The 27,825-nt window shown below is 41.2% G+C and overlaps 1 protein-coding gene and 2 gene segments (V, D, J or C); all 3 read right to left on the bottom strand.

Annotated features, from left to right (window-relative positions):
* LOC100967682 (uncharacterized) overlaps window positions 1-27,825 on the bottom strand; it is a 292,562-nt gene that overhangs the window by 156,598 nt on the left and 108,139 nt on the right. The window lies entirely within an intron of this gene.
* On the bottom strand, window positions 8,153-8,687 carry LOC134728606 (immunoglobulin kappa variable 1-8-like). The segment is given in 2 exon segments: window positions 8,153-8,499; window positions 8,625-8,687. Coding segments are annotated over 2 exon segments (402 nt in total).
* On the bottom strand, window positions 25,756-26,291 carry LOC134728610 (immunoglobulin kappa variable 1-9-like). The segment is given in 2 exon segments: window positions 25,756-26,078; window positions 26,204-26,291. Coding segments are annotated over 2 exon segments (378 nt in total).

Genomic DNA, 27,825 nt, shown 5'->3' with positions numbered 1-27,825 from the left:
TTCAACAGTCCATCATTAGTCTGCCAAACTGGGTCGTTCCATTGTGACACCAGGCTTTGTGACATTTTAATTTTTTGTAGCAACTATTAAATTAACAAGGTAGTGTTCTGATCTTCATTGAATATGCAGTCCTGCTTTTGCTGAACAACGTTCTGGGACATGGGAAACTTAGGTGGCAGGCAGGAGTGGATATGCCCCACTGTCATGCCTTGAATACTTAGCTATGAGTGCGGATAGCCCCTCAGGCAGCAGTGATGTTCTGTGGCACAGCAGCAAAATAATACCTCCATTACACTCAGTAGTGAGAACCATGGTCACCAGCACCCAACATGGCCCAAAAGGAATGGTCCGTATGCAGATCAGCACACAAGCACATACTCACCATGGGGTCCTCATTTGTCCTGACACCTTCTGATGTTATCAGTTTAATTTTTTCCGAGGGGACCTGGAAATATTGTCAGGTGGATTACAGCATACAAAAATCTCAGAAAAGTCTGAATTCCTTTTTTTCACTTTTTATCTTGAGAGTAATATAGAGCCACTAGCCTCTGATGGAGACCTTGGCCCTATTCCTAACTGTGCCTTTCAGACAAAGACAGTCTGGTCTGCAATGTGGCTTAACCAGATAAACACCCCAACCAGGCAGCATAAGACTTCCCTGGCATTTTTCCATGACTCTTTTATAGAGAGTGAACCTCCTTTTCTGTGAAGGCCCTTTTTGTTCATTTTGGTTCCTTCTCAGACGCTTCAGGGACCACTGAGATTATCTTTCTTGTTTCATCTTGGGTGACTCAGGGTTCATCTGATTACCCATGTCCTGAGCTCTCTTGCCCCAGGAATGAGCAATCAAATAAGTGTCACAGATGTCTCATTCATCGTCCCTCCTCATTAAAAATCCATCTGCATGTCCAGCCCTTGCATCACCAGGCTGATGTCTCTGTCCTGGGCCAGGTACTGGGGAGTATTCTTCCTCCAACTTCACCAATAAGCCATGGTTCTCTCAAATCAAACCTTCTTAGTGTGCCAATTTTGCCAAGAAGGTTTGCTGTGCACTGGTTGCCAACTTACCCAAATCTAGTGAGACAGAACACCCATGCACAACCAGTTACATGAAGTGGATTACTACTTACAGAGTCAGCAAGAGAGAGTACAAAGCTGCCTGGGCCTGATTGACTCCAGACCTTGCATACCACACAAGGACCGCAGCTGAGGGACCCTGGAATGCAGCCCAGCCTGGGTTTTATGTCTTAGAATCACATGACACACTGGGCTAGAGTGTTGAAGGAATTCCTGTTTGTAGTAGGGACAGAAACAGAACCCAGGCTGTTCTGGCCAATCATGCCCTATCTCAGAATGTTACAGTTCCAGAACATTCTACAGTTATTCCTGAAAACTACAATCAAGAAAAGGAAGGAGACTGGGTTGATTCATGACTAAATGGAAACTGTTCTGCAAATACCACAGTGAAATCAAAACTCAGTATTTTTGAGACTGGGTTATTTCACTTAGTGGAATGGCCTCTAGTTCCATCCATGTTGTAGCATGTGTCAGAATTTCCCTTTTTAAAACTAAATAATATGGAATAGTATGTATATACCACATTTGGATTACCAGTTCCCTCCTTTGTGAGCATTTGAGTTGCTTCTACATTTGGCTACTGTGAATAATTTGCTTCTGAATGTGGATATACAAATATCTCCTCAATTTAATGTCTTCAGTTACTTGGGTATATGTCCAAAAGTGGAATTGCTGAATTATATAGTATTTCTAGTTTTAATCCTTCGAGGAATTGCCATCTTGTTTCCCACAGCAGGTGGGCCATTTACATCACCACGATAGTGTCCACAGGAGTTCCAGTTCCCTAAATTCTCACCAAGACTGGTCATCCTCTGTTGGAAAAAAACATTCTAACAGGCATCAGGTGGGTTTTGTTTTTATTTTTCTAAGGATTAATAATATTGAGCATCGTTTCCTATGCTAGTTATCTAAATATCTCTAAAGTATCTTCTTTAGGGAAATGTCTATTCATATACTTTTCTCATTTTTAATCAGTTATTTTATTTTTACTGTTGACATGTAGAACTTATTTTTGTATAGTAGATATTGTTAACCCCTTATCAGATATGATTTTCAAATATTTTCTTCTATTCCACATGTTGCATTTTCACTGTGTAGGTTTTATCTTTTGATGCCCATTTTAAATTTTTATGTAGTCCAATTTAATTTTTTCTTCTTTTGCCTGTATTTTGGTGTTAAAGGTGTTAGTATTTAAATGTCTGTAAATATTCACTTACTACGCTGAGAATGTCACACTTCACCTTCTCTCTCTGATGGTGGAGCTAAGAGTGTTACACTCTCCCATTTTGTCCTAGGGGACAGTGAAGCTAGGTGAGAACCCAGTGGCTTTTCTGAGCTTATTTGTCTTGCATTTTTGGTGACATGGATTGTTGTTCACATCAGCTTCCTCGGTCAAGTCCACCTGGAACGCATTATATTTAGCAAGAAAAAAGGAGGCTGTGAATGATGTCACTGTAAGCTGTTTATATTCCCTGTTACAAATGTCAAATCCGTGAAGCATAAAGGGATTTACTAGAGGATATTAAATTCCTTAGAAATTGTTGAAAAGCCTTAAGAATCAGGCTCCAGGCAAAGCCTCTGGAACAATTCCAAGAATGGCACTGCTGGCGCAGCCTGGGGAGGAGCTCCTGCTGCCTGAGACTCCACATTCAAGCTGTCTCCTGCAGGAAAGAGAGCAGCTCTTCTCACTACTGCCCCCCGAAGGACAGCTGCTCCGCTATCAACTACTAGTGACCTGACCCCTTTCTCTGCAGACCTGCCTGTGTTGATTACATCTTCATTTCAGTCTCATGTAGATTCATCTGTTTTCATGGATTCAGGGGCTATTTCTGCCCAAGTCCACCCTGTGGCTTTCTATCATAAATACACATCTTTCTACACTTGAATTTCTAGTCATTACTAGTATCAACAGCAACATGCTAGAACCTCACATAAAGATTTCCTTTACAAAGAACATCTTGCTCCCCACGTAGCATTGTGCTCCCCAAAATGTGGGGAAAGTCCAATCTGTTCAGCCCAACACCATCTAGGAAAAAAGGATCTTCTCTCATGAGCTGTTAATCTCTCTACTTGTTATTTAATTTGTGGGCTAAACTATAAAGATTGGTAAAAATAGCACTTTGAATTCTTTTAACAAAAGGGTGTAAAGAAAAGATTATTTAACATGCATATATGCATGACTCATTTCGTTATTGTCACCAGCTTCTTTCATATTTATTTTATTCTCTAGTTTCTGGCAATACTTTCTCTATGGTAGAGTCTGGAAAGGCTACTCCTCATGTCCTTGGCTTCCTAAATCCCAGATGTGGTGAAGAATGCCCATCAGCTGTGTTACTACAGAGTGCTTTTGGATTGAGATGAGGGAGGGGAAATGGCTGAACTCACTCAAATGTGATCATTTTCTTGGTCTAGGTCACAGCCAGTCAAAACTCTCCTCTGGGCACAGTATCATCACTTGCCATGTTTCTATCAAAATGAAAGTATCTTTCTTGACTGTGGAAAACATAGGGGTGGGAGCGGGGAGGGTCAAGTAATAGCAAAAGGAATACTTGGAGTTGCCTGAGCTGCCACTCTGGTTTCCCCAAATGTTTTCAATCCATTTCATTCATGATAATAAACAGCTTTCTGCCTAACCAGTCATAACGACTTTTCTCAGATCCAACTGATTCAGTGTTAAACCTATAGAGAAAAAATAAATACACTTCTCCATGTTTGAGCTGACCAGGATGCTGTCCCTGGTGTTTACACCTCCATATCCCACTATGCGTTTCATCTTCTCTTTGCCTCACTGGAGATCCAAGTACAGGGAATGCTTCACATGACTGTGATCCCTAGAACTTCATCCTGATGACTGTTGAAATCTTCTCTGAGTTTTACCAGTGGAAATGGCAATAAATAGAAACATTCCAGAAGGTCCCCTAGGTTCCATATTTTCTGTACTTCCTCTCTAAAATATGTAAAATCAATTTTGTTTGTTCTTGCTTTTATGGACTATATCTATGGCCCCAGCACACACTCTAATGCCCTGTCTTGACAATTTATCCAGTATTTTAATAAATGTAAATGGTCACATGCTTATCATATCATTTCTTCCAATTTCATGGAATAATTTCACATCAACTGTTTGGATTAAGAGCCATCAACCAGAAAACCACAGCCCTGAATAAATAGAAATAGAGTATTTCAAGCTGTTCATTTGGCATAACAATGATGAGTCTACAGCTCATTTTCAAGATATAAATATTCTGTTTATGGGAGTGACAGCACCATTCATACAGTTACTGTTTCAGAGCCTCCACCATATCTGACAGGACAGCAATTCAATAGCACAAGGGTTGTGTGCCAGCTTTGCTTGACTAATAATGGGTTTTTCTCTGTCTATAGGGAAAGCACATGACAAGAGCAAGAGCTACACTTCACTTCAGTTTTTTTGAGGTTAATAAGTTGCTTGATCCAAAGCTATATTACAGAAGAACTTCCTGACTCTGATGAAAGCTCTTGGAAAATCCTCAAATAATATTTTATGCAGAAATATAACCAAAAAGGAAGGCAAATTCATATGTAGGAAAATAACCAGTGCCCTCCTTACGTTACATGAGGTCTACTAGTATCACCCGACACCAGCTGTTAGTCTGAGCCCTGATGTGTGGCGCAATGTTAGGGGTTCAAGAGACGTCATTCTTCTTGACAAATTAGGTGTTCAGAAGAGCCAGTAGCCCTGTATGTCTCAGTTAGTTGAAACTCATATTACTGAGTCCCCACAGGGACCTCCATAACCTTGGTACAGGAGACACCTTGGAAACCTGGGAAAGGTGATTGACTGAAGTCCATCTGTTGAATCATCCTCATTATTAAAAGCCTCCTACTCATTAACGGCATTTCGATTCATATTCGCTTGGAAAGCGTGTTTTTATTTTGGCTCATTTTTGAAACGTCTAGTCATAGTTCTTCCTGAATCACTTTGTCTGCAATCATCCTGTTGCATTTCTTTTAAGGGCTGATGATCTGTCAAAAGCAACAGCCACGTGGTAGCGGGAGCCTGTAGTCCCAGCTACTCGGGAGGCTGAGGCAGGAGAATGGCGTGAACCCGGGAGGCGGAGCTTGCAGTGAGCCGAGATCGCGCCACTGCACTCCAGCCTGGGCGACAGAGCGAGACTCCGTCTCAAAAAAAAAAAAAAACAAAAAAAAAAGCAACAGCCAATATTATTACATTGCTGTTCTCTTTGCAATGTTATCATCAGATGTAACCCTTGCAGATTAACCACTGTTACGATTTTTACATTTCCAGGGTTTTCTTGACAATGGCACTGATGTGACGCCATCCAGCATCTATTTGTGAGAACTCTATTTGACAAATCATCACTGTGGGTGTGAACATAATGGAGACTTCCATAGGATGCAATGGTTAATATTCAACATTAGTCAAAATTTACTCTAGTCCTACCCTTGGAGCTCTACTGGGTTGGAAAAATATTTTAGATAAGGACAATCATTTCATAGAGTTTTAAAAATAAAGGCTAAAAGAAAATTTTCTGTAGCAACAGTATGAACTATATGTAGCCAGCATACCCTTTTTTAATGGCATATAACAAAAATTATTTAAATGTATTTAATTTAAATAATTGTATAAATATGCACATATAATAAATAAATGTACTTAAATATAAATACTATACATGTATATTTGTAGCCAACATTTTATCAGATAAATATATGTAACTTTTATGTATCTTATATACATATATGCACATTTTCCATAAATAAGGTAAATTTTAATTTTTTATTGAATACTAGTTTTAATTTTGTCTTTAATTTTCTCTTAATAACTTCATAATTTAATACTAAATGTTCACATTTATACCACCAACTTAAGAAAAAATCGTGTGTGTAGGTAGAGGTGTAAATACTGTATCAGGAAGCATTTATGCATAATGATTGGTAACTGGTTAAATCCACAACTCAGTGGCTGATAACAGTAAACATTTGTTTTCGTGTTCATGGATGCTCATGTTCACAATCATCTGGCTGATCAAGAAAGGGCTCAGCTGAGTGTTTTCTCTGCAGGGCACTGAGCTCATCTTCAGCCTACAGATATGAATTGTCTGAGGACGAGGCTGAACAGCAGTGACTACACATGACACAATATTCTTATGGCAGGTCACAGGAGTGAACAACATCCCAAACCAAACTGCACAGTTGAATTTAAGTCCAATAATTTCTAACATAGCTTCACATATTTTAAATATATTCCTTTATTTCAATGAGTACAAATTTTGAAGAAAATGTTTACTCCATTTAATTATAGAGGTGTTTGATCATTCCATGGACAAATAATTATGCTTTCAACCTTTACAATTCTGAAAATACTTGCAAATGTAAATTTGCATTAATAAGAAAATAAAGCTGGATGTGTTTTCAACATGTGGCTTTAAATATATATATATTTTAATGGCCTCAGTGGGGGAAAATCATTTTAACTTATGTAAACATCGCTTTTTGCCTCTCTTGTGTCCTATAAAGTTGCCCAACAAGAGGTCCTCCCATGAGATTTGGAAATCAGAAAAGGATGACTCAATATTCTCCATTGGTACCTAAGGCAGACACAGGAACAGAGGTGAGGGCTGGAGAAACACCTGGAAGGATGCTGCAGGAAGCTGAGAACATCAACACTCCCACCCCTAAGCTTCCAGACAGGACTGAGGACCACATGGTTAGATAGCCCATACTTCAAGGGCAGATGCATTCTGTTTTCTGAGTGAGTGCCATTCAATCCTGCTTCTAATATCAACTTTCCTGACTACTATATCCTTGGCTTTGAAAGGTTGTAGTCTGAACGTTAATCATAGGCATTGGTTCATTCTTGTTATACCCAAAAGACCCAAGACACCCAGTGGGGAAAGGCACTCAGGGTGTAAAATATTGTTTCTAGAATGCAATTGAAATAGGCCCTGTTATCCCATGGAACTAAGGTTTATGGTTTTTTGAATAAACAGAAATTGACTCCCCCAGTCTTAAAACTCAAGATAGTTACATTTGTCTTATCTGAGTTCTTTTTTCAGTAAACCAACCATCAGGCCTCCTAGATACTATCAAGCAGCTGAAACATACATATCACTGAATCCGGACACTGAGACATCAGAACCTTCACCCATTATGATTGCATAACTGACCTCTTGCTTCCTGTTGACCAAATTATCTTCCTTACCCCTCCCAAATTCCTGTTTTCCCACATTTTGTCCCTGTTATATAAAGTCTTAATTTTAGTTGGTCAGGGAGATACATTCGCAAATGGTGTCCCATCTCCTCGGCTGCAGTACCTGATTAAAGCCTGTTTCTTGGCAATACTTGTTTTAGAGATTGGCTTTCTGTGTGGTGAGCAGCAGGGTGTACAATGAATCCTTGGCATTTTAGTAAGAAAATTCTCTGCAACCTTCACTGCTTTGGCTTCTTGTAACCTGAATTCACATTTAACTGCAACTTCTGAGATAACTTGATATAATTGATATAATTAGTGAATCCTAATTCACTTTGTCCACCACTGCTTACCAGTCTGAGCTTGCCAGCTCCCAACCCTTACTAGTGCCAGTGAACTTTCTGAAAATGCAAAAGGTAATATTTTCCCTTTTTCATAAAACACTAACCTTCTCTTCGTACTTCCAATATATTGAAGACCACTGAGTTTTCCTCTGTGTCCAATTTGGCAAACATTTCTTTGCAAATAAAACATGAAATTTAGAGATTCCGCTCTACATTTTATTTAGACTTCAGTAGTTTAGACTCTAATTTTCTGTATTAAGACAATTCCTGCTTAGAATATCTATAGTGGTTTCTTCTCTGCTATTTGAATTCCAACCAAAGCCCTAAACTAGACTCCTTAGGTGTCAAGATCTCTGCCTTTATTAAATCAGGAGAGGCATTGCTATGTCTGTGCATCTGGGGCTTACAAAGAAAAAGGAATTGGGTTGCAGAGGTGATTTCAGGTCCCGCTCTACCAACACCATCAGAGTGTGGCTGCATCTGAGGAACACTCTCAGGCGATGGAGGCATCAGGAGGAGCAGCTGGGACAGCCCAGCCTCACACATTTGCTTCCCTGGGGGTTTTTGTTTGGGTGTGTAACACTGTGGGAGGGTAACTATAATACTGTTGACAGTAATAAGTTGCAAAATCTTCAGACTGCAGGCAGCTGATGGTGAGAGTGAATTCTGTCCCAGATCCGCTGCCGCTGAACCTTGATGGGACCCCACTTTGCAAAGTGGATGCAGCATAGATCAGGAGCTTAGGGGCTTTCCCTGGTTTTTGCTGATACCAGGCTAAATAACTGCTAATACCCTGACTCGCCCGACAAGTGATGGTGACTCTGTCTCCTGTAGATGCAGACAGTGAGGATGGAGACTGGGTCATCCGGATGGCACATCTGGCACCTGAGATTGGAAACATAAAAACAAATGTCCATACAATTAATCATGTTGTAAGAGAACTTCCCTGAAGGGCCAGGCTGTACCGAGCACACTGGGCTGAGTAAATTCCTAGTGTTCTCCTTCCTTACCTGGGAGCCAGAGCAGCAGGAGCCCCAGGAGCTGAGCGGGGACCCTCATGTCCATGCTGTGTCCTGACAGGGTCTGACTCCTGCATGAAGTGTGTCCAGCCTATTAATAAGTCTTCAGGGCAGGAGGTTGTGCTCTGGGAACATGCAAATGAGCAGGGGATGGGGCTGACTGGGCACAGCTGCAGGGCTGGCTCATCTCAGTAACTCAGCACCAGCTCAATATCCCCAGGTGTCCCAGGAAAGACCAGGGTAGCACAAATTTGTCTGTAGTGAATGTGTTTCTACTGGAGAGTAGTTTGTTATGAGAAACATTTTTTATGTATTTTTTTGAAAATTTGAAATATTCCTCAGGAGTCGACAGAGTAATGTATTTCACTGGCACATGGGGATTATTTAGAATATCTTGTTTGTAGGAAATACATAGTAAAATGTTAAACAGTATGATTCTCAGGACTTCAAAAGACTCTCATATGATTCGGGTTAGGGAAGGAGGTACTTTGTCCTATACTTGCAACATTTCTGTGAGTTTTAACATTGTTCCTTTCTAAAAATATTAAAAATGAAATTTATTGACATGATGCTATACATATTTGTAAGTATTAGGTAATGGTGTTATGCCATTGTTCTTACCACTATAAGATCAAGCAATTTACTACAGATACAGAGAGATGATACCGAGCTTCCTCAATGCATGCAGCACTCACACATCCACCATTATCAAGAGCTACAGGTCTCTTTAATACCCAGAGACTAAATTCACTTCACCTTATTCTTGTTTTGGGCACCTTCATTGTCTACCTTCTTTTCTGTCATTGAGTATTACTTTCCAAAGTTCTTCTCTCTTATTGAGGGTGACCACTGCATGGAGCATGTCCCTGTCATGCACCAACAATGCCACTTTCTTCTTTTACTTTTTATCAAGGACATCATCCTGACCCAGACACCAGCCTCCCTGTTAACATCTTTAGGAAAGAGACAATCCCTTATCAAGCAATTGCCAACTTACATGGAGAAATCAGCTGGATCCAGATGAAAATGGACATGGATTTGCACTCATTATATCTCACATCTCTACTGTGCCAAAAATGTCCCAGCCTGGCTTAGTAGCAGGGGACGTGGATCCAACTACATCAGCATCAGTGGGCTGCAGCCTAGGACTCCACAAAATTTTACTGTTGCCTGACTAGGGGAGACAAATCACAGTGCTGTAGCCCATGCACAAACCTTCCTGCTGCTTTGTAAGCCACCTGAATTTTAAGGGAACTTGCTTATATTGGGAGAAAGGAAGAAAGCTCCATTTGTCCTCTAAATGTTTGCTGAAAATGAACTGACAAAAGAAAGACTAATAAGAGAAAAGGCAAGCAAAATTCACTTAAAGTGCAGTGGGATATCATAGCAGTGTGATTACTCAGATAACTCAATGAGATCCAGTTGTTCATACTTCCTTTCTAGCGAAGAGGTAATTGGGAAGTGTAGGCAACCTGGGGAGAATAGATGAGGATAGAAATGCATCCTCAAAAGAACAGGTAATAGCCTGTCTGGATAAAGCATCAACTTCTAATCTCTTCTATTTTTGATTCCTATTTTGTGTTAATCTTCCCTGATATAAAATTTCCCAGGAAGAATTTTCTTGACAATCAGTTTCCTTCTGGAGAAGCTGCTTTTAAGCAGATAAAGGAGTGAGATAAAGGAGTGGAGTGAGCATACTCCAACAGCTAAAACTCACAAGTTAGAGGATTTATAAGTCAGACTCTAAGTCTCAGATTTTGTACCGCCCTCTTGCTTCATAAAAATACTTTGTTATTTTTTAAATTTTACTTTAAAGAAGGACAATTTTGGAAAATATATTAATTTTTGGTGGAATGAATAATGTCCCCACCCCAAAAGATATCCAGGTCCTCGTCTCTGGAACCCAAGTTTTACAGGAGTTATTAAGAAATTATTTTAGGCAGATAGAGAGGAAAAGGCATCCTTGGTAAGATTTTGTTTCTTTTAAAGCAACTCCAGACATGTTTCTTGTCTAATAGGAAAGCTCCGGCTCTTAGAGCCAGGCTGGCAAGATTTGATATGCAAATGAAGGCCATTAGAAACTGGGTCCACCCTAACATGGCTATTCCTACCTTCTTCTTCCTTGCCCCTACATGTGCCTGGCAACATGGCTGCCCCCACATATCCCCATGTGCGTAGAACATTATGATGCCCTACATGTGCATATTGAAAGGCTAGGGTGGGAGGGCCAGTTTTTGCTCAGGCTATGTGAATAACATGCCTGGTCAAACCAATCCCTTGAGCCCTTTGCAAATCAGACACCACCTCCTTCATTCTCCTCATATAAGCAGCCACTTTTCCACCACAGATGGAGTTTTCTCTTTGTTGGAATCCCCTGTCCCTCTGTCTCTGTACAGGGTAGCTGTTTAGCCGTTTTATTCTTCCTTCCTTCTTACGTATTAAACTTTTCTCTCCTTAAAACCACTCCACATCTTTCTGTGGCATTTTATCCAAAGCAGTGTGAGACAGCAAGAACCCTGGTGTTCCTCCAGTCATTGGAGCCATATCATAAGGATTCTACCTTATGATAGATAGCAAAAAATGACCTTGATAGATGTAAGTTAAGGACTTTGAGAATAAGCTTCCTGGTTATCCAGATGAAATCAATACAATCACAAAGGTCCTTAAAATAGAGAAGGAGGATTGCAGTCAGAGAGGAGCTGGGACAATGGGGACGGATGTTGTTTGAGGAAGGAAGGGGCCATGGAACCAGAAATATGGGAGCACATTGAAGATAAGAAGCAGAGAATCCAGTTCTCTCCTCTGGAGCCTCCAGAAGGACTACAGCCCTACTGACACCTTAGCATTAGCTCAGTGAGACTTTTGACCTCCAGAACTACAGGGTAATACATTTACGTTGTGTGAAGCCAATAAGACTGTGGCAATTTAAACAGCAGCGTTGGAAACTAATGCAAGGGGAAGAGATGTCTTTCAGCTCACTGAGAGCATACTTGTCCTCTGTTCTTGGAAATATTTCCACCTTGTTATCTGGTGTCAGACAAGAGACAGAGAAAATTTTTTCTGAGAGAAGAGCTCGTACAAAAATTCTTTTTAGCTAGAAATTCTCTTGGGAAAATCCCATGATTATCTCTTATACGATCTGGGTATCACAGAGTTTAGGGGTCAGAACTCACAGCACATGATAGGAGGAAGAGGGTTTTGTTAGTTTGTTTTCATATTAGGAGGGAAAATTAGATTTTCAGGACACAATCTGAGAGGGACAGACTGAGTCAGAGATATTGTAAGAGAAAGAGGAGATGTGGAAGGTGTCAGAGCAATGAAACATGTGTCCCTGCTTCCAAATCTAAAATAAAGTCATTGATTTTAGAAGGTGAAGCAAAGCTCTTCACCTTCCATCTTCTTATGAAGGATCAAATTCTACCCAGAGTTCCTGTCCCTCCTTTACTCCCCTGACATTGCATTGTGGAGCTAATCACATGTGCCTTAATCCCTGCTCCTGTCCTGGGCTGGGAGAGGCTCACTGTCCTCACCATGCCCAGCAGGCTAGAGCTCGTGCCCTAGGCACCAAAGGAGAAGAGGATGGTTTCTGTACAGGAGGTAAGAGCTTTACCACATGTTACATTTCACTATAATTCTAAGTAAAGTTGTGTGGAGAGAAGAGAACATATGGGCAACTCTGTCTGGTAGAGTTAGAAGAGGGCAGTTTCTGAGAGTGACAATGAATTCACATTTCTAAATTTTCAGATGGCAAATGCTAGCTTTAGCAATTGTGGAAATGTGGACTTTGAGTTTAAGAACAAGACAGACTTTCAGATACTGCAATAAATGAGGAGACATTTGGAATAGGGTCCTTAGCCCAGGGCTAAGGTCAGGCTGGCAGTGCCTGAGAGATGCTAGGCACTGGCTCTGGGCTGTGGAGGAAGCAGCTGCTCTCCTGAACCACAGGGCTGAGAATCTGGGAGGAACCACAGGCCCTGGCCACATGGCTGCCTGGCAGGGGCTTAAGGGAAGGAAACTGCTCACAAATTCAGGGGAGCTGCATTAAGCATATATCTCCCAGCCTGGCAAGAGTAAAAGTCTCAGAGACCCAGACCTTAGGGCTGGTGCTGGGTTTCTGGGCTGGCTGCTGTCAGCTCTACCCTCCCTGGTGCTGAATGACTGGGACCCTGCTGGAGCCAAAAACGGACAGTCAGCAAATGTCCTTAAAGTCTTTACTCAGCCAGACTCTATTCTGCTTGGTCAGAAAAGAAACACACGCTACACAAATAAGCATAAAATTATATGTATCTGTAATATGAATTTCTATTGTGAACTTTACATATTGAATACATATTTAAGAAATAAGTTGTATTTATATATTTGTATATACTATGTATTTATGAATAAATATGTGATGCATGTTTATATATAAAGAGATATAACTTTGGTTGCTAGTATAAGGTATAGTTTTAACTTTAATAAATTTAACATGAACATTGAAAATGAGCACTGGGTGCACCACCTCATGGCCCTCCTCACTCCGGGGCCTGAGGGTCATAAAGCTCAGGACCCTCTTCCATGTTCCCCCTGGGCTGAGAGAAGTGAACTGCCCATTGCTGAGGATCATGAGTGACCTGAGGGGGGTCTACAGAATCACAGAACAGCAGATGCCCAGGAAATGGATAGTGGGTCTGGGCCCTGAATGGAGGGACGTTTTGTTTCCAGAGCTCAGCATAGACAAGTCCTCCTCTGGTCATTTCTGTCAAACAAAGCAGCATATATGGCTCAGAGGCTGCATTGTCACAGGATGAAGCCCCTCCATGGCTCATTCCCAGCTTCCCCTCTGACTGGGGTGATGTGGGATCTCTGCCCAGCTTTCATGGCTCACCAGCTGCTGGGACTCTGTTGACAATGGCCTATGTCTGCCCCATGCACAAGCTTCTCAATAGTTGCCATTTTACTTTCTGGTCTCCAATAACCATAACTTGCCAACCATGACCCTTCCACAAAGATTCGTAGAGTGGGGTCAGAACTATGGGTTCAGCAATGTGCCGGGGCATGCAGGTAAGAGACACAAGGCGTGGCCAGCCCGTGTCTGAAGTGAGGATGAATTTGCATCATGAATTCAGAGTAGGAGATGGGAGAAAACATCCTGACATGCTCCAGGCAGTGTTGCCCACAAGATACACTAGAGGTGCCCATAGAGGAGGTGGGAAGGAGATTTCAGGCAGAGGGGATGCGAATTCAGAGGTGTCCCCCAGCCTGTTCCCCTGAGAAGATTTCAGACACTTAGTAGCCCCTGGGCACTTTGAGAGACCGAAGAGAAAGGACCATGTAAGGCCAAGAATTTGATGCCAGCCTGGGCAACACAGGGAGACCCCATGTCTACAAAACACACACACACACACACACACACACACACACACACAATTTGTTAAAATGTGTGAAAAATAGCATCACAAAGTGATTATGTATGAACATTTGCTCAGAAAATTAGAAAACAAAGCAATGTCTTCTGAGCTAACAATACTATAATAAAGATGTCAATTTTTTAGCTATAGTAATACAGAGAACATGATATTGTCTATCTTAACCATTTCTAAGAGTGTAGTGCAATGCCATTAAATATATTCACATTGCTCTGCTATTATTACTGATACTAAATCCAGAACCGTTTTCATCTGAATAAAATTAATATCTATATCCTTTAAACAATACTCCCCCCCATTTCCTCTATCCCTACCGCCAGCAACCTCCATTCCAGTTCTGTCTCTATGTCATTGACATATTTGAAGCAGGTTCACTCTGCACTGGTTACCAACATACTTGAGTGTGGGGAACACAACACCCCCACACAGCAAGTTACATGAAGTGGGTTTATTATTTACAGATAAGCAGCAAGGGAACACAAAAGTCTTGGACTTATTATGGGTCAGTCCCTCAAGGCACAGGAAAGCCATGTGGAGCTGATGGAGTTGACTATGTGTACCCCACATGCACCACAGCTCAGGAATCCAGGAAAGCAGCCACTCAGGGTTTTATATCCTGAGCTAAGAAGACACACAGGGCTAAAGTGCTAACGGACATCCTATTCTATGGGAAACTGGTATAGAGCACAGGTAGGTTGTTCTGCTCAGTTCCTCTCCATCTCAGGATGTTACGATTCCAGCAAATTCTACAATTATTCTTGAGAACTCATAAAATAAGCAAGAAAGTGGAGAGAACTAAGTCAGTCCAGGGTCATTGGAGAACTGTCTTGCAATTACCCCACCACCTAGACATCCCCCTTAGCAAAGCTAGCATATTTCATATGCCCACCAACTTCCCTTGAACTGGAGGCAGAAGTTTATCTTTTCAGATTGATGAAGCACCTTGACTAACACAACTTCAGTGCAGATTATGAAGCCATAGTGCGAGTACATTTCACTGGGCCACGAAAAGCTAGTACCACTGGTGTAGGGTCCAGCCCTGTGGGGCTTAGTGGGGGTTCTCCCCATGTGCGGAGATGAGAGATTGTAATAAAGAAAGACACAAGACAAAGAGATAAAGAGAAAGCGGCTTGGCCTGGGGGACCACTACCATCAAGACGTGGAGACTGGTAGTGGCTCTGGACGGCTGGGCACACTAATATTTATTACATACAAGACAAGGGGGGCAGGGTAAGGAGGGTGGATCTTCTAAGTAATTGATAAGGTGAAGCAAGTCACGTGATCATAGGACAGGGGGCCCTTCCCTTTTAGGTAGCCGAAGCAGAGAGACAGAAGACAGCATACGTCAGCGTTTTCTTCTACGCACTTATAAGAAAGATCAAAGACTTTAAGACTTTCAGTATTTCTTCTACCGCTACCTACTATGAACGTCCAAGAGGAACCCGGAGTATGGGAGGAACATGAATGTGGACAAGGAGTGTGACCATTGAAGCACAGCACCACAGGGAAGGGTTTAGGCCTCTGGATGACTGTGGGCAGGCCTGGATAATATCCAGCCTTCCACAAGAAGCTGGGGGAGCAGAGTGTTCCCTGACTCCTCCAAGGAAAGGAGACTCCCTTTCGTGGTCTGCTAAGTAAAGGGTGTCTTCCTAGACACTGGCATTACTGCTTGACCAAGGAGCCCTCAAGTGGCCTTTATGCAGGTGTGACAGAGGGCTCACCTCTTGCCTTCTAGGTCACTTCTAGCAATGTCCCTTCAGTACCTGACACTATACTCTTCGGTTATTCCTAGGTTATATTAGTAATGCGACAAAGAGTAATATTAAAAGCTAATGATTAATAATGTTTATAATAGTGATTGATAATTGTCCATGATCATCTCTATATCTAATTTGTGTTATGACTATTCTTATTCTAACTATTTTCTTTATTCTACTGAAACAGTTTTGCTTGCAGTCTCTTCCTCGGCACCTACGTAATCTTTTGCACACACACTGGCAGGAGGGTAAGACTCCCCAAAGCAGTGACTAAGATGTTAAGAAGTGAAAGGGGGATCTTTCAGATGCCCTATTCTCTGCAGCCAGTGGGCCTGCTTTAGGATCACCTCTACTTGTATTTCTAGAATACCCGAGGTGTTTATCCAGGTACAGCAGGTAGTGTTGGGTGTTGGTAATTGCGTGGAAAGTCTCCGTTGGGTTCCGCAAGAATGTGCCCATTGTCATGCGGATTGGGCGGTTGTTTCTTGGTCAGAGTGAAGTCTCATGGAGTATCCAAAAACATGACATAAATTTCTTTCAAAGGTCACCATGGTAGCCCCAGCATCTAACTGAGTGACATACATTTAGCTGTCCAGGAAGCAAGCTATGGCCATAGTCCTTTTCCCTACACAGGGGATCCTTTAATAGTTCTGCCACTCAGTTGCTATTTTCCTGACCAGATGGCTGGGTCGTTGGCAATGGCCCATGATTTAGTGGAAATGGAGCAAAATATAGTGTTGGGGGCAGCCTGCATGGCTACTATCATTGCACGAAGTTTGCCCCATTGGGCAGAATGTCCATGTTCAGTGTCAGTCAAAAGATGCCATCCCCTGGCTGGATGGTGGCCACACCCAGTGGACCCACTGGCATGTGTTTTGTACAATCATCAGGGCCCCATGCCATACTGACATAGGCATGTCTCTGAATCGTTGGCTCATTGTGGCCAAAGGAGAAACAAAATTGTCCCCTATGGGTCATTTGTTCCCTTCTAGGAAGCTTGCTATTTGTTTATGGGCATTCATCCATTTGCACATGGATCCTGTGGGAACTGGGTTAGGGCGAATTCTGACTGTACCAGTTCCATTTAATAATTTGGATCTGTTGGGCCTGTCCAGTTTTATTGATTGTGTTTGTAGGCACCAAAGTGAGAATGGGTAGTTAAGGTAGCAGCGTCATCCCTGATGCTCTAGCTATGAGATAATCAGCCCCTATCAGTTTCCTACAGCAAGCAAGAAGTTGCCATTCAAAAGAGACACAACTTGTGGCTTCTGTTGCCACAGGCTCCAGTCAGCATATATAGAAATAGTGGACACCTGGATTTCCATTGAGCAAGCAGCCTCTGAAGGTCTTAAAGAAGTGCCTCAGTCATGCCTTGTTGAACAGATTCCAAGGGTGATTTTGACTAACATGACCAAAAGAACACCCAGGTAAGGTTTCTACTGTCCCCAGTACCCAAAAATACGTACTAGCTTCTGGGTCTCCATCTTATTAGTGGATGCCACCAGGACCAGCAATGATTAAATATACCTGGGATACCTCCTTGGTTTCTTTTTCAGGTGGCCTTGGCATTCAGCCTTCAACAATCCATCATTGGTCTGCCAAACTGGGTTGTTCCATTGTGACACCAGGCTTTGTGACATTTTAATCTTTTTGTAGCAACTATTAAATTTACTAGGTAGTGTTCCGATCTTCATTGAATATGCAGTCCTGCTTTGTGAACAACACTCTGGGACATGGGAAGCTTAGGTGGCAGGCAGGAGTGGATATGCCCCACTGTCGTGCCTTGAATACTTAGCTATGAGTGCGGATAGCCCCTCAGGCAGCAGTGATGTTTTGTGGCACAGCAGCAAAATGTCAGTACCTCTATTGCACTCTGCAGTGAGAACCATGGTCACCAGCACCCAACATGGCCCAAAGGTTATGGTCCGTATGCAGATCAGCACACAAGCACATACTCACCATGGGGTCCTCATTTGTCCTGACACCTTCTGATGTCTCCAGTTTAATTTTTTCCAGGGAGGACCTGGTAATATTGTCAGGTGGATTACAGCATACAAAAATCCCAGAATAGTCTGAATTCTCTTTTTTTTCACCTTTTATCTTGAGAGGAATGTAGGGCTGGTAGCCTCTGGTGGAGACCTTGGCCCTATTCCTAACTGTGCCATTCAGACAGACATTTGAGTCTGCAATGTGGCTTAACCAAACAAACACACCGACCAGGCTGCATAAGACTTCTCTGGTGTTTTTCCATGTCTCTTTTATAGAGAGTGAGCCTCCTTTTCTGTGATGGCCATTGTTGTTCATTTTGGTTCCTTATCAGATGCTTCAGGGACCATTGAGATTATCTTTCTTGTGTCAACTTGGGTGACTCAGGGTCCATCTGATTACCCATGTCTTGAGCTCTCTTGCCTCAGGAATGAGCAATCATGCAACTGTCTAACAACTAGAAAATTGTGTACCCCATTCCTATTTCCACATTCTTTTCTCTATGTCTCAATTCAGTCAGCCAGCTGATCCATATTAATGGGAGGAGGACAAATGTCCTGTTTATCCTCCCTCCTCATTAAACATCCATCTGCATGTCCAGCCCTTGCATCCCCAGGCTGATATCTCTGTCCTGGGCCAGGTACTGGAGAGTATTGTTCCTCCAACTTCACCAATAAGCCATGGTTGTCTCAAATCAAACCTTCTCACTGCACCAATTTTGCCAAGAAGGTTTGCTGTGCACTGGTCACCAACTTACCCAAATCTAGTGAGACAGAACACCCACGCACAACCAGTTACATGAAGTGGATTACTGCTTACCGAGAGTCAGCATGAGAAAGCACAAAGCTGTCAGGGCCTGATTGACTCTAGACCATACATACCCAACAAGGACTGCAGCTGAGGGACCCTGGAATGCAGTCTACCCTGGGTTTTATGTCTTAGAATCACATGACACACCGGGCTAGAGTGTTGAGGGAATTCCTCTTTCTAGTAGGGACAGAAACAGAGCCCAGGATATTTTGGCCAATCTTGTCCTATCTCAGAATGCTACATTTCCCGAACATTCTACAGCTATTCCTGAAAACTACTGTCAAGAAAGGGAAGGAGACTGGGTTGATTCATGACTAAATGGAAACTTTTCTGCAAATACCAAAGTGAAATCATAACTCGGTATTTTTGAGACTGAGTTATTTCACTTAGTGTAGTGTCCTCTAGTTTCATCCATGTTGTAGCGTGTGTCAGAATTTCCCTCAGTAATGTGCTTTTGTATGTATATACCACATATGGATTACCAATTCCTTCCTTTGTGAACATTTGAGTTGCTTCTACTTTTTGGCTATTATGAACAATTCGGTTCTGAATGTGGTTATACAAATATGTCCTCAAGTTAATATCTTCAGTTACTTGGGTATGTGTCCAAAAGTGTAATTGCTGAGTTACATAGTATTTCTATTTTTATTTATTTGAGGAATTGCCATCTGGTTTCCCACAGCAGGTGGGCCATTTACATCACCACGACAGTGTCCACAGGAGTTCCAGTTCCTAAATTCTCACCAAGACTGGTCATTTTCTGTTGGAAAAAAATCCTAATATGTGTAAAGTGGGGTTTGTTTTTATTTTTCTAAGGATTAATAACATTGAGCATCTTTTCTTATTCTAGTTATCTAATTATCTCTAAAGAATCTTCTTTAGGGAAATGTCTATTCATGTACTTTTCTCATTTTTAATCAGTTATTTTATTTTTACTGTTGACATGTAGAACTTATTTTTGTATGGTAGATATTATTAACCCCTTATCAGATATTATTTAAAAATATTTTTTTCTATTCCACATGTTGCATTTTCACTATGTTGATTATGTCTTTTGATGCCCATTTAAAATTTTTATGAAGTCCAATTTATCTTCTTTTCTACCTTTGCCTGTATTTTGGTGTTAAAGGTGTTAGTATTTAAATGTGTATACATACTGACTTACTATACTGAGAAGGTCACACTCCACCATCTCTCTGATGGTGGAGCTAAGAGTTTTACAATCTCCCATTTTGTACCAGGGGACAGTGCAGCTATGTGAGAACCCAGTGACTTTCCCGAGCTTATTTGTCTTGCATTTTTGGTGACATGGATTGTTGTTCACATTGGCGTCCTCTGGCAGGTCCACCTGAAAAGCATTATACTTAGCAAGAAAAACAGGAGGCAGTGAATGATGTCACTGTGGACTGTGTATATTCCCTGTTGCAAATGTCAAATCCATGAAGCATAAAATGATTTACTAGAGATATTAAATTCCTTACAAATTGTTGAAAAGCCTTAAGGAACGTGCTCCTGGCAAAGCCTCTAGAGCAATTCCAAGAATGGCACTGCTGGTGCAGGCTGGGGAGGAGCTCCTGCTGCCTGAGACTCCACATTCAAGCTGTCTCCTGCAGAAAAGAGAGCAGCTCTTCTCACTACTGCCTCCAGAAGGACAGCCGCTCTGCTATCAACTACTAGAAAACTGACCCCTTTCTCTGCAGACCTGCCTGTGTTGATTACATCTTCATGTCAGTCTCACATAGATTCATCTGTTTTCAAGGCTACAGGGTTTATTTCTGCCCAAGTCCATCCTGTGGCTTTCTATCATAAATACACATCTTTCTACACTTGAATTTCCAGGCATTACTAGTATCAACCACAATAGGCTACAATCTAACATAAATATTTTCTTTACAAAAAACATCATGCTACCAATATAGCATTGTGCTCCCCAAAATGTGGGGAATCTCCAATCTATTCAGCCCAACACCATCCAGGAAAAAATGATCTTCTCTCATGAGCCATTAATCTGTGTACATATTATTTAATATGTGGTCTATATTATAAAGGTGGCTAAAAATAGCACTTTGATTTTTTTAAAGAAAGGGTGTATTGAAAAGACTAAATTATTTAACATACATATATGAATGACTCATTTCGTTATTGTCACCAGCTTCTTTCATATTTATTTTATTCTCTAGTTTCTGGCAATAATTTCTCTATGGTAGAGTCTGGAAAGGCTATTCCTCATGTCCTTGGCTTCCTAAGTCCCATATGTGGTGAAGAATGCCCATCAGATGTGTTACTACAGAGTGCTTTTGGATTGAGATGAGGGAGGGGAAGTGCCTGATCTCACTCAAATGTACTCAATTTCCTGGTCTGGGTCACAGCCAGGCAGCACAGTCTTGTGGGCACAGTATCTTCATTTGCCATGTTTCTATCAAAATGAGAGTATCTTCCTTCACTGTGGAAAACACAGGGTGGGCAGGGTGAGGGAATAGCAAAGGGAGTACTTGGAGTTCCCTAAGCTGCCACTGGTTTCTCCAAATGTTTTCAATCCATTTAATTCATGATAATAAACACCTTTCTACCTAACCAGTCATAATCGCTTTTCTCAGATCCAACTGATTCAGTGATAAATCTAAAGAGAAAAAATAAATACACTTTTCCACGTTTAAACTGACCAGGAATGTTTCCACCTCCATATCCCACTATGCGTTTCATCTTCCCTTTGCCTCACTGGCGATCCAAGTGCAAGTATTGCTTCACATGACTGTGATCCCTAGAACTTCTACCTGATGACTGTTGACGTCTTCTCTGAGTTTTGCCAGTGGAAATGGCAATAAATAGAAACATTCCAGAAGGTCCCCTAGGGTGCATATTTTCTGTACTTCCTCTCTAAGATATGTAAAATCAATTCTATTTGCTCTTGCTTTATATGAACTAGACCTATGGCCCCAGCACACAAACTAACACCCTGTGTTGACAACTTATCCGGTATTGTATTAAGTCTAAATGGTCACATCCTTATATCATTTCTTCCAATTTCATGGGATAATTGTCATGTCAACTCTTTGGATTAAGAACCATCAACCAGGCCAGGCGTGGTGGCTCATGCCTGTAATCCCAGCACTTTGGGAGGCAGAGGCAGGCAGATCACGAGGTCAAGAGATCAAGACCATCCTGGCCCACATGTTGAAACCCCGTCTGTAGTAAAAATACAAAAATTAGCTGGGCTACAGGTGGTGTACCCCCTGTAGTCCCAGCTACTCGGGAGGCTGAGGCAGGAGAATAGCTTATACCTGGGAGGCAGAGGTTACAGTGAAGCCGAGATGGCGCCATTGCACTCCAGCCTGGCAGCAGAGCGAGAGTCCATCTTAAAAAAAAAAAAAGAACCATCAACCAGAAAACCACAGCCCTGAGAAAACAGAAATAGAGTATTTCAAGCTGTTCAGTTGGCGTTAACAATGGTAAGTCTACAGCTCATTTTCAAGATATATATATTCTGTTTAAGGGAGTAAAATCACCCATCACAGTTAGTGTTTCAGAGCCTCCACCACTTCTGATCGTATAGTAATTCAACAGCACAAGGGTTTGTGTGACAGCTTTGCTTGACTAATAATGGGTTTTTCCCTGTTTATAGGGAAAGTTGCACCTATGCACAAGACAAGATCATAAGCTACACTTCGCTCTTCTTTTTTGAGATAAATAACTTGCTTGATCCAAAGCCATTTTATGGAAGAATTTCCTGATTCTGATGAAAGCACTTGGAAAATCCTCAAATAATATTTTATGCAGAAACATAACCGATAAGAATGGCAAATTCATATATAGGAAAATAACCAGTGCTTTCCTTATGTTACATGAGGTCCACTAGTATCACCTAATACCAGCTGTTAGTCTGAGCCCTGATGTATCATACAATGTTAGGGGTTCTTCTTGACAAATTAGATGTTCAGAAAAGCCGGTAGCCCTGTAGGTCTCAGTTAGTTGAAAGTCATATTATTGAGTCCCCACAGGGACCTCCATAACATTGGTTCATGATACTCCCTGGGAAAGCTGGGAAAGGTGACAGACTGAAGTCCATGTGTTGAATCATCCTCATTATTAAAAGCCCCCTGCTCATTAATGGCATTTTGATTAATACTCACTTGGAAAGCATTTTTTTGGATTGTGGCTCATTTTTGAAACATCTCGTCATAGCTCTTCCAGAATGGCTTTGTCTGCAATCATCCTGTTGTGTTTCTTTTAAGGCCTGATGATCTGTCAAAACCAACGGCCAATATTATTAAAATCCTCTTCTCTTTGCAGTGGGATCATCAGAGGTAACCTTACAGTTTACCCACGGTTAGGATTTTTACATTTCCAGGACTTCCTTGACAATGGCACTGATGTGACTCCATCCAGCATCCATTGTTGTGAGGACTCTATTTGGCATATCATCACTGTGGGCATGAACATAATGGAGATTTTCACAGGATGCAATGGTTAATATTCAACGTTAGTCAAAATTTCTTCTAGTCCTACCCTTGGAGCTCTACTGGGTTGGAAAAATATTTTCGTGTAAGGACAGCCATTTGGTAGAGTTTTAAAAATAAAGGCTACCAATAAATTTTCTGTAGCAAGAGTATGAACTATTTGTGGTCCAGAATACAATTTTTTATGGAATGTAACAAAAATTATTTAAATGTATTCAATGTAGATAATAATTTTACAAATAGGCTTATATTGCATATATAATAGAAGAAACAAAATTAAACATAAATACTATATATATGTAGCCATTTTAACAAATAAATATATATTTACTTGTACATATCTTACATACATTTATGCATATTTTTCCACAAATAAGGTAAATTTTAATTTTTTATTGAAATATTAGTTTTAATTTTGTCATTAATTTTCTTTTAATAACTTTATAATTTGATTACTAAATATTCACATTTATACCACCAATTTAAGAAAAAATACATGTGTGTATATATAGGTAGAGGTGTAAATACTGTATCAGGAAGTTTTTATGCATAATGATTGGTAACTGGCTAAATACACAACTCAGTGACTGATAACAGTAAATATTTGTTTTCATGTTCATGGATGCTCATGTTCACAATCATCTGGCTGATCAAGGAAGGGCTCAGGTAAGTGGTTTCTCTGCATGGCACTGAGCTGGTCTTCAGCCTATACATATTAATTGTCTCATGACAAGGCTGAACAGCAGTGACTACCCATGACTCGAGATTCTTCTGGCAGGTCACAAGAGTGAACAACATCCCAAACCAAACTGCACAGTTGAGTTTAAGTCCAATAATTTCTAACATAGCTTCACACATTTTAAATATATTCCTTTATTTCAGTGAGTACAAATTTTTAAGAAAATGTTCACTCCATTTAATTATAGAGGTGTTTGATCATTCCATGGACAAATAACTATGATTTCAACTTACAGTATTGAAAATATTTGCAAATGTAAATTTGCATTAATAAGAAACTGAAGCTAGATGTGTTTTCAACACGTGGCTTTAAATATAATATAGTTAAATGGCCTCATGGGAGAAAATTCATTTTAACTTACATAAATATCCCTTTTGGCCTCTCTTTTGTCCTATAGAGTTGCCCAATAAGAGGTCCTTCCATGAGATTTGGAAGTCAGAAAAGGATGACTCAATATTCTCCATTGGTACCTAAGACAGACACAAGGACAGGGATGAGGACTGGAGAAACACCTGAAAAGATGCTGTAGGAAGCTGAGAGCATCAGCACCCCGCCCCTAAGCTTCCAGACAGGACTGAGGACCACATGGTTAGATAGCCCATACTTTAGGGGCAGATGGATTCTGTTTTCTGAGGGAGCACCAGAGAATCCTGCTTCTAATATCAGCTTTCATGACTACTATATCCTTGGCTTTGAAAGGTTGCAGTGTGAACGTTAATTGTAGGAATTGGGTCATTCTTGACATACCCAACAGAGCCAAGAAACCAGGAGGGAAAGACACTCAGGGTGTAAAATATTGTCTGAAGAATGCAATTGAAATAGGCCCTATTATCCCATGGAAGTAATGTTTATGGTTTTTTGAATAAACATAGAAATTGACTTCCCCAGTCTTAAAATTCAAGATAGTTACATTTGTCTTATCTGAGTTCCTTTTTCAGGAAACCCACCAAGAGGTCTCCAGATACTATCAGAGAGCTGAAACTTACATATCACTGAATCAGGACAGTGAGACGTCAGACCCTTCACACATTGTGATTGCCTCACTGACCTTCTGCTTCCTGTTGACAAAATTAACTTCATTACCCCTCCCTAATTCCTGTTTGCCCACATTTCTTCCCTGCTATATAACCCCCTAATTTTAGTTTGTCAGGGAGATACATTTGAGAATGGAGTCCCATTTCCACAGCTGCAGCACCTGATTAAAGCCTGTTTCTTGGCAATACTTGTTGTCTTAGTGATTGGTTTTATATGTGGTGAGCAGCAGGATCTACACCAAATCCCTGGCATTTCAGTAACAAGATTCTCTGCAAGCTTCACTGCTTTGGCCTCTTGTAACCTGAAATCAAAATCACCCCCAACTTCTGAATAATTTAACATAATTCTAGGATTCAGTTTGTCCATCAGTGCTTACCATTCTGAGCTTGCCAGCTCCCAAAACTTTCTGGAGCCAATAAACTTTCTCAAAGAGCAATAGGTAACATTTTCCTTTTTTCATGAAACTCTAAGCTTCTCTTTGTTCTTTCAACATATTGAAAGACCATTGAGTTTTTCTGTATGCTCCATTTAGCAAATATTTCTTAGCAAATAAAACATGAAAATTGAGATTCATCTCTATATTTTTATTTAGACTTCCATAGTTTATACTCTATTTCTCTGTATCAAGACAATTCCTGCTTAGAATATCTATAGTGGCTTCATCTCTGTTACTTGAATTCCAACTGAAGCCATAAACCGGACTCCTCAGGTGTCATGATCCCCGCCTTTTTTAAATCAGGAGAGGAACTGTTATGTCTGTGCACCTGGTGTTGAGAAAGAAAAAGAAATTGGGATGCAGAGGTGACTTCACATCCCCCTCTACCAACACCATCAGAGTGTGGCTGCATCTGAGGAACACTCTCAGCTGATGGAGGAATCAGGAGGAGCAGCTGGGGCAGCCCAGCCTCACATGTCTGCTTCCCTGGGGGTTTATGTTCGGGTTTGTAACACTGTGGGAGGGTAACTATTAAGCTGTTGACAGTAATAAGTTGCAAAATCTTCAGGCTGCAGGCTGCTGATTGTGAGAGTGAATTCTGTCCCAGATCCACTGCCGCTGAACCTTGATGGGACCCCACTTTGCAAACTGGATGCATAATAGATGAGGAGCTTAGGGGCTTTTGCTGGTTTTTGCTGATACCAGGCTAAATAACTGCTAATGCCCTGACTGGCCCGGCAAGTGATGGTGACTCTGTCTCCTACAGATGCAGACAGGGAGGATGGAGACTGGGTCATCTGGATGGCACATCTGGCACCTGAGATTGGAAATATAAACACAAATATCCATACAATTAATCATGTTGTAAGAGAACTTCCCTCAAGAGCCAGGCTGTACGGAACACACTGGGCTGAGTAAACTGCTAGTGTTCTCCTTCCTTACCTGGGAACCAGAGCAGCAGGAGCCCCAGGAGCTGAGCGGGGACCCTCATGTCCATGCTGTGTCCTGAGTGGGTCTGACTCCTGCACAAAGTGTGACCAGCCTATTAATAAGGCTTCAGGGCAGGAGGTTGTGCTCTGGGAACATGCAAATGAGCAGGGGGCAAGGCAGGCTGGGCACAGCTGCAGGGCTGGTTCATCTCAGTAACTCAGCACCAGCTCAGTGTCCCTAGGTGTCCCAGGAAAGACCAGGGTAGCACAAATTTGTCTTCAGTGATGTGTTCTACTTTGGACTGTTTTGTTATGAGAAATTTTTTTAGGTATTTTTTGACAATTTGAAATATTCCTCAGGAGTCGAAGGAGTAATGTGTTTCATTGGTGTATGGGGATTATTTAGGAGAATATTCTTGTTTGCAGGAAATACATAGTAAAATGTTAAACGGTACTATTCTCAGGTCTTCAAAGGACTCACATGATTCTGTTTAGGCAAGGGGGTACTTTGTGCTACATTTGCAACATTACTGTGAGTTTAACATTGTTTCTTTCTAAAAAAAAATTAAAAATAAAATTTATTGACATGATGCTATATATATTTGTAAGTATTAGGTAATGGTATTATGCCATTGTTCTTACCACTATAAGATCAAGCAATTTACTACAGATACACAGAGATGATACCGTGTTTCCTCAATGCATGCAGCACTCACACATCCACCATTATCAAGAGCTACAGGTCTCTTTAATACCCAGAGACTAAATGCGCTGCACCTTATTCTTGTTTTGGGCACCTTCATAGTCTACCTTCTTTTCTGCCATTGAGTATCTTTTCCCAAAGTTTATCTCTCTTAGTGAGGTCGGCCGCTGCACAGAGCATGTCCCTGCCATGCACCATCAATGACACTTTCCTCTTTTACATTTTATCAGTGACTGGGGACATCATCATGACCCAGACACCAGCCTGCCTGTTACCATTTTTAGGAAAGAGACAGTCAATCTCTTATCAAGCAATTTCCCATGTACATGGAGAAATCAGTTGGATCCAGATGAAAGTGGACACGATTTGCACTCATTGTATCTCACATCTCTAATGGGCCAAAAATGTCCCAGCCTGGCTCAGTAGCAGGGGAAGTGGATCCAACTACATCAGCATCAGTGGGCTACAGCCTAGGGCTCCACAAAATTTTACTGATGCCTGACTAGGGGAGCAAAATCACAGTGCTGTAGCCCATGCAGAAACCTTCCTGCTGCTTTGCAAGCCATCTGAATTTTAAGGGAACTTGCTTATATTGGGAGAAAGGAAGAAAGTTCCATTTATCCTCTAAATGTTTGCTGAAAATAAACTGACAGAAGAAAGATTAATAAGAGAAAAGGCAAACAAAATTCACTTAAAGTGCAGTGGAATATCACAGCAGGGTGATTACCCAGATAACTCAATGAGATTCAGGTGTTTATATTTCCTTTCTATAGAATTGGGAAGTGTAGGCAACCTAGAGAAAATAGATGAGAATAGAAGTGCATCCTCAAAAGAACAGGTAACAGCCTGCCTGGATAAAGTATCAACTTCCAGTCTCTTCTATTTTTAATTCCTGTTTTGTGTTAATCTTCCTTGATATAAAAATTCTCAGG

This window comes from Pan paniscus, chromosome 12 (genome assembly GCF_029289425.2).
Source record: "Pan paniscus chromosome 12, NHGRI_mPanPan1-v2.0_pri, whole genome shotgun sequence".
Lineage (NCBI taxonomy): Eukaryota > Metazoa > Chordata > Mammalia > Primates > Hominidae > Pan > Pan paniscus.
Note: the sequence above shows the minus strand (reverse complement) of the source record. Positions and strands in the feature narration are given on the sequence as shown.